The 8214-nt window shown below is 52.4% G+C and overlaps 1 protein-coding gene across 1 annotated transcript; it reads right to left on the reverse strand.

The window, feature by feature from the left end:
• Nucleotides 1-7777, reverse strand: LOC144606838 (mucosal pentraxin-like). The gene is made up of 4 exons (XM_078423249.1): nucleotides 7727-7777; nucleotides 7532-7607; nucleotides 5788-5932; nucleotides 1-1101 (listed from the first exon to the last, which is right to left on the reverse strand). Exons 2-4 carry the CDS (start codon nucleotides 7593-7595, stop codon nucleotides 630-632), a joined length of 681 nt encoding a protein of 226 aa, XP_078279375.1. The 5' UTR covers nucleotides 7596-7607; nucleotides 7727-7777; the 3' UTR covers nucleotides 1-629.
• Nucleotides 7778-8214: the final 437 nt, after the last annotated feature.

Here is an 8214-nt window from a genome sequence, read left to right on the forward strand (position 1 = left end):
TTTCTGTTTTGATGCTCATTTATTAAGCTGATGAAACTGCAATATTACAGTTCAATCACAATCACTGGAAGCACAGAACACATTGTGAGCTTTCCAAACATTGGTGTAACAAACAATGTGAAATCAAGAGGGTAATACAGAGAGAGACAGTAATAATTCCAATCAGCACAATCTAAATCAAGAGCAGGATCAGCCTCCACCACAGGGACTTTCCCCACAGTCCGTGTCTGCCCATCACCACCACCCCCGTGCCCCTGGCACTTTCTTGTCTACATGTGCGTGTCAGAGAGATGGCACCAAATGCCCTGGACACCGCTCTGTACTGCTGCACCTTTTAACTGGGATGCCCAACTGTTCCCGGTGGGATTTGAGGAAGGGCTCCAGCAGAATGGACGAGGAGGGGTGTCTGGTTAAAGAGGGCGGACTTGTCTGTTATGAGCAGTCCCTGGACTCAGTGAGTTGTCCGTTACCTCGACGTAAACAGCCCTTTATTCTGGAATCAGCAACACTACTCCTGCTGATCTGGTTTAGAGAGTAAAGATCGCAATGCAAGGTCATACTCAACAAGTGCAGTTTGAGGACATTGTGTTTCCCTCTGCACATTTTCATGGTTTTTGTAGCCAGAAAATTCAAAACGTGCAATCATTATTATCTTCAATTCTTACGTACCCGTGTGATATAAACATTGTTATTCTCCAGTCAATGATGTTCCCTCCTTTACTGAAACAACCCTGACTGATCATCTCTACGTCATTGGGTTGGAGAATATGATCCCACAGGTGAACATCAGTTATCTCTCCCACAAAGGACTGACTGGCATCAAACCTTCCACCGACTGAGTCTTGCTCCTGACCTAGAATGAACTGACCAGACCCTTTCACAACCTGACCCTTTCCACCAACCTTCCGTAGACTGCGTCTCCCATTGACCCACACTGTTATCTCACCCCTTTGAGACTCCCAGGTCACACAGATGTGTCTCAGTAAAGCATTCATTTCTGGGATGTAAATCTCAGTTACAACATTTCCTAAATACACCCAGAGTTGTGTTTTAGATTCTTCCCAAATCAGCAGTTCGTTGTCGGAAGAGTTTGTTGCGTAGGTGTAGATGATATGTGTGTACTCCTTTAATTGTTAGTGACGATGTCCATGTTAACCACTCCCTCACCGGTTAGTATAATTGTAGCGTCCCCACCCCTAGCTAGCTCTCTGGTGATCGTGACAGACCATGTACAGCCAGGGCAGTGATGTGTGTTAATAAAGTAGTTAAAGTTACAATGGTGTCCGAGTACCAACTTTACATGGTGTCAGAAGTTCTTCCTGCGTCTTCAGTTTCTCGGGTTTTGTTTTATTAGTTCCAGTTACCCCTCCCTGTGCCGCGATGGCCTCTGCCTGTCGCAAACCTGACATCTTGGTCTTTGATGCGGACATCACTCATCGCTGGAGTGTGTTCCGACGTGACTTTGAGCATTATGCCGCAATCGCTCACCCAGCCGTGACCGCTGCGGTCAAAGCCTCCCTTTTACTGAACCTGGCTGGTCCCGAGGCGCTCGAGCGGTCGGAGTCATTCACCTATGGAGAAGGCGAGAGTGTCGAGGACCCGGTATGTCTGCTTGCTAAATTTACGGCTATGTGTGACCTCCCCACGAACAACATTTTAGAGCGTTTTAAATTGTTCTCCCGACGCCAAAACCCTGGGGAATCTGTTGACAATTTCGTGGCCGCACTGCGCCGCATGGCTCGCCGATGCCACCTACACGCCCTGACCCCTGACACTCTAACCCGCGACATCTTGGTCTTTGGTCTACGGGATGACAAGCTGCGCTCCGAGCTGCTACGCAAGCCTGATCTGACATTCAATGAGGCGTTGCATGCCTCTCGTTTAGCTGAGGCTGTCTCCTCTGCTGTACAGCCACCGGACCCTGTGGTCCACGCAGCTAGCTTCACCTCTGCTCCTCAGCGACACAGGGCAAGCCCGACGCCGAGCTCTAGGCTGCGCCAACGCTGTCCGAACTGCAACTTTACTTCGCATCGTTTTAATGTCTGCCCGGCGTTGGGGAAAACCTGCAATCTCTGCAATAAGCCCAACCACTTTTCGGCGGCCTGCCGTTCCCGTGGGAACCCTGCACGGCCACGGCAGCAACCCTCTCGATACTTGACACGTGATGATACCGCGTCTGGTTCTCATCTCCAGCATGATGAACTCCCCCTGTCTGACCCTGGCTCTTCCAACAGCGAGATGAGTGTGTTTTCACTGAGAGGTGCACCTGCTCTGATAAGAGACCCAACCGTCCGAGTCACGGTAAATGGCATGGCCTTCTCTGCTAAGGTGGACACGGGGGCTGCTGCCAATGTTATGTCAACAAGCTTATTTAAAAAGATAAGAAATAATGAGCTCGTTTCCACAGACAGTGCTGTTTTGCGTGCGTATGGGGGCGGTGTACTTGTTCCTGTGGGGAGGGCCACTCTCCACTGCAAGGTGCTGAAGACCTCTCGGCCCCTTTCATTCTTTCTGCTAGATGGTAAATGTGTCCCCCTGCTCGGCGTGGAGGCCTGCCAGGACCTCGGATTGGTGAGGTTCCACAGCGATGTCCACATGGTGGAGGCAACCCTAAACCCGCTGGCCGAATACCCGGACCGTTTTGACTCGAAGCTGGGGAAATTACCCTGCAGCTACAAGATTGCCCTCAACCCCGACATCACGCCGGTGGTCCGTCCCCCGCATCGGATATCCTTCGCCATGAGAGACAAGGTCGAGTCCACTCTTCTCGAGATGGTGGCCACGGGCATCCTGAAGCCAGTATCGGTCCCCACCCAGTGGGTCTCCACTATGGTCGTCGCTGCGAAGAAGGATAAGAGTGAACTACGGATCTGCATCAACCCTAAGGACTTGAACTTGGCTATCAAGCGCCCGCATTACCCTATGCGGACAGTGGAGGACGTTGCTGCACAGGTCGGCCCTGCCACTGTGTTCTCGGTTCTCGATGCCAAGAGCTCGTTCTGGCAGATACCTCTGGACGAGCGATCCTCGCATCTGACGACGTTCAGCACGCCTTTCGGCAGGTACCGCTTCCTCCGCATGCCGTTTGGGATCAACTCTGCCAGCGAAGTGTTCCAAAGGACCATGGAACAACTGTTTGCTGGGCTCCCGTATGCCATCATTGTCGACGACATTCTGGTTTACGGGAAGAATGTCGCGGAACACGACCACCACCTTCGCCAGGTGCTACAGCGGGCCCGAGAGGTCAACCTGAAGCTCAACCCGAAGAAATGCCGGTTCCGGGTCCCTGAGGTCACCTACGTGGGACACGTCTTCACAGCATCAGGGCTGAAGCCCGACCCGCAGAAGACAGCCGCAATATCCGAGATGCCTGCACCTGCTGACGTGCCTGGCCTACAGCGCTTCTTGGGCATGGCCAACTACCTGGGAAAGTTCATCCCCGACCTGAGTGAACTGAGCGCCCCTCTGAGGGACCTGGTGAAAAAGGACGTTGCCTGGGCCTGGTTCCCGCAACACCAGAAAGCATTCGACACCCTCAAATCTAAGCTGATCAGCATGCCTACGCTGAAGTACTTTGACCTACAGCGCCCGATCGTTCTCACATGTGATGCATCGAAGTTTGGCCTAGGGGCCGCCTGCCTGCAGGTCCACGACGGGGTGCAACTACCGGTGTCCTATGCATCCCGCACGATGACGGACGCGGAACAACGCTATGCCCAGATTGAGAAGGAGCTGCTGGCAGTTGTTTTTGCCTGCTCCAAATTCAAGGACTATATCCTGGGCACTGGCTTCACTGTTGAAACGGACCACCAGCCTCTGGTCACCATCCTCAACAAGCCGATACACGTGGCCTCCTCCCGGCTCCAGCGCATGATGCTCCAGCTACAACGCTTTACTTTCACCGTGGTTTATCGAAAGGGCAAGGACATGTTTGTTGCGGATATGCTGTCTCGAGCGCCCCTCCCATCCACAACCCGACATCCATACGAGGCGTCCGATCTGATAGTCCTAAACGTCAATTTCGTGCCCTCCAGCCAGTTGAAGTCCCTGGCCAAGCACACGGCAGCTGACGCTTCGCTACAACAGCTGGCCGCGATCATCAAGCGGGGCTGGCCAGGTCGCCGTTCTTCCCTGCCGGCCGCAGCGGTGCCTTACTTCCTGGTTCGTGACGAGTTGGTGCTGCGTGAGGGTGTGATTGTGAAGGGGCACAAGGTGGTGGTGCCCGCAGCACTACAAGAACAATACTTCGAAACTGCTCATCGTGGCCATCCCGGGGCCGAAGCGACCCTTTCCATCGCTCAGAGTCAGTTCTTCTGGCCTGACATGCCTCGCTATTTCCGAGATAGAGTCTCCGCGTGCCCTACCTGCAACAGCCTCGCTCCACAGCAACAGCGGCAGCCGCTCCTGCAGCAGCCAGCCCCTCACCTGCCCTGGTCCGCGCTGGCAACCGACATTTTCGAATGGCACGGGAAGCACTTTCTGGTGCTAGTTGACTCTTACTCGAGCTGGTTTGAAGTTGACCAGCTCCACTCCCTATCTTCCTCCGCGGTCATCGAGAAGCTACGCCGCCACTTTGCCACTTTCGGGTCCCCAGCCAGCATGCAATCGGACAACGGCAGCCAGTTCACCAGCGCCGAATTCCGTGCTTTTGCTGAACAGTGGAATTTTCGGCACTACACCAGCAGCCCGGAGTACCCGCAGAGCAACGGCCTTGCAGAGCGCGCGGTCCGCAGCGCTAAGGGACTGTTGGAACGTTGCCGCCTGTCCCGCTCCGACATTTACCTGGCCCTGCTAAACCTCCGCAACATCCCCCGAGATCATGTCCTGGGATCCCCGGCTCAGCGTCTCATGTCCCGTGTCACGCGGCCCACGGTCCCGGTGTCCCAACAGTCCCTGTCTCCCTCTGCACTTAAACCTGCCTTAGTCCGGGAACGCATTGCCCACAGACAGGGCATTCAGAAGCGCTCCCACGACGAGTCCTGCCGTGTCCTCCGCCCTATTCTTCCCGGGCAGGTCGTCCGCATGAGGTCGATTTCTGGCCGCTCCAGGCTGGCAGTGGTCATCGGTTCTGCTGGCTCCCCCCGTTCGTACCTGGTCGACCATGACGGCACGGTGTACCGCCGGTCCCGCCAGCATCTCCACCTCGTGAACGAGCCCATCCCTCCCCCGGCGGATCCGTATGCCCCTCCCCTGCAACTTTCGCGGCCCGGTGCCTTGCCAGCTCCTCTGGGGGGCACCACTTCCCCACAACCTGGTACTTCTCCTGTCCGTCTTCCGGCTGCGGTCCAGTTTTCTCCGGAGTCCCCGCACTCTTCCAATTCCTCGCAGCTACCACCGCTGCCTTCCTCGCCCAGGGGTTCCCCCGTCCGTAGCCCACCCCATGCCCCGGCGCCGTTCCCCCTTGTTCCCGTCGGGGAAGGAGGTGATGGCGAGGTTCGGACCCGGTCTGGTCGCGTGGTCAGGCCGCCTGTCCGTTACGGCGATTACGTGTGATTCCGTATTCCGGTGCCTTACTGTCCGCATTTGCCCTAGCGCATGAGACATGGTCGCCCTGTCACTCACTGTTCGTTTTGTAGAGGAAGGATGTAGATGATATGTGTGTACTCCTTTAATTGTTAGTGACGATGTCCATGTTAACCACTCCCTCACCGGTTAGTATAATTGTAGCGTCCCCACCCCTAGCTAGCTCTCTGGTGATCGTGACAGACCATGTACAGCCAGGGCAGTGATGTGTGTTAATAAAGTAGTTAAAGTTACAATGGTGTCCGAGTACCAACTTTACAGTAGGAGAGCAAACTGTAAGAGTGAGTCGCTTCAGAGGCTGCCCTGAAACAGACAGTAAAGGCGGTCAAACTGGCAAAGTGCGCTGCATGCAACCTGACAAAGCTGTGGGATGTTTTGCTTGAGAAGATCACTGATTTTGCATCCAATCCTGTAAAATGTGAAGAGTTAAGATTGTCACATGTCAGTTTAAAGTTGCAACTTTACCATCTGAGATGGAGCACAGGGTAACTAGTGAGCAGTTTTCTGCAAAGGGATGTTTTATTTAAATCTGAAAGACAGAGTGGGGGAGGTTTCAGTAGTGTGTTCTGCAGAACCTGCTTTGAAGTCTGTTTCTAGTTCAATTAGAATGGAGCTTTGCTGAAATTGTTCTGATGAATTGTTCTGGCTAGTGGAATCAAGGGATATGGGGAGAAGGCAGGCACGGGGTATTGATTGGGGATGATCAGCCATGATCACAATGAATGGCGGTGGTGGCTCCTCCTGCACCTATTTTCTATGTTTCTATGAATTAGTCAGAGCTGGTGCAGCAAGCCATGTAGCACTGTGAAACCAGAGATCACAGCATCCCAAGAGTTAACATAGGATGCAGGTCCCTGCCTTGAAACAGAGGTTGCTGCTACTTTCCCAAGAGGGAAGAAGGTAAGAAAATGAAAGGCCAGGTCTGGGAATGGTCAGAGGAAGATCTTGACCAACTTCAGAAGTTCGGGCTTCCAGCACATTCTCCCCAACCTTCTTTAGAATCCTGCAAAGGAGAATGGAAGTGACGAGGAACACTGTGCTGATGCAGGGATTGGATGGGGTGGAGGAGATACTGAGACAGGTATCGGGAGCAGCAGATACAAATCAGCATTCAGATGCACCTGCGGGGCCTTCGAGAGGGACTAGCAAAAGTGCACTTACATGGAGCTGGGAGAATATTAATGGGCTACTGTTGCAACTGTTCTTGTTACCGTCAGGCAGGCGATACAGGAGTATAAGAAAATAACCAGATGCTGGTACAAATCGATTTATTCACAAAGTGCTGGAGTAACTCAGCAGGTCAGGCAGCATCTCGGGAGAGAAGGAATGGGTGACGTTTCGGGTCGAGACCCTTCTTCAGACGATACAGGCGATACAGGAGTATGGCTGCGCGTACCACCAGACTTAAGAACAGTTTCTACCATCAGGCCATCAGGCTTCTGAACTCATAAACACATTTCAAATCATATATGTTGATTATTTTTAATATTGTCTTTTATCCTATTTTTAATATTGTCTTTTTACCTTACTAATGTCATTTTTAAAATCTTATTTATCCTTGGAATATTACTGCTGAGGTGACCCGTTGTCTTGTCAATTACATTTAATTGTACCGTAGACCCTGTGTCAACCTACATATGACAAATAAAATGTATTATTATTATTATTATTAAATGACCACTATCAATGCTGCATCTGGCAGTGCAGATAAATGCACTTTGCAAGCATAATTGGAATACATCTCAGTGTTCTGAAGTCACAATCTTCCCGCCCACCAGGTGTGTTTAATGGGTGTGTCCCATTCCTGCCGTATCGAATAGGCTTGGTAAGACACGGGTTTTCCTGATAGTGAGTTTCAGAACCACAAAGAGAGATCCGCCGCCTCGGCACAGACCGGGAATGGAACCTGGGATCCTAAAGCCCTGCGTGTTCCAAGGTACCTCTGTCTTCAGATACACCATGACTGATGCTTGCATCAGCAACTTTTCACATCAGAATAAGTACTAGCCTGCACTGTGCGATCCCGGCAGGTAAATGCCAATCACAAGCACAATTGTAACGAAGGGCTTCATCCTGTCTCCAACCTGTTGAAACACAGAATCACCAATTCATTTCATTTCACTTGGTGTCAATCCATGGAAAATGAAAACCAGCAGCAAGTCCCGTGTGTCATCAACGCACAAACAGCCCCTCTGGTACTCACTGTGTCCGTCTCCAACAAGCCGGTCTCACCTAAGGTTGGTCCAATACACTGGGCACAAGCTGCTGCAATTTATATCCTGCTGAACCCAGTCACAGCCAATCACAGGAAGGAAATGAAAGGGTGGAGATTGGCCCCTCGTCCCACTGATTCACTCCCGGGATAAATCAGCAAGTAGAGTCCAGGAGATCATCTCCTTCCTTCCCATGTCTCCTGGACTCTGGTCACATCATCTCTCGAGTGTGTCCTGTGAGAGTCCAAGTGTTCACATTTGCTTTGACACTGGGAAGCCGTGCCCAGGTTGCTTTCTGTAATGCCTGAGCACTTCATGTGGGGAGTGCACAGAGTGTATGTGCATTAAAGTTGCAGCCTCAGCCCCGGACACCCACGTTCAATCCTGGCTCTCCCTGCTGACTGCAGATACCACCCGCAGCAGGTGACCCACCTGAAAGATGGAAATCGATCACTGTTCCCCACCCACAGGCCGACAT

The sequence above is a fragment of the Rhinoraja longicauda genome, chromosome 27 (genome assembly GCF_053455715.1).
Source record: "Rhinoraja longicauda isolate Sanriku21f chromosome 27, sRhiLon1.1, whole genome shotgun sequence".
Classification (NCBI taxonomy): domain Eukaryota; kingdom Metazoa; phylum Chordata; class Chondrichthyes; order Rajiformes; family Arhynchobatidae; genus Rhinoraja; species Rhinoraja longicauda.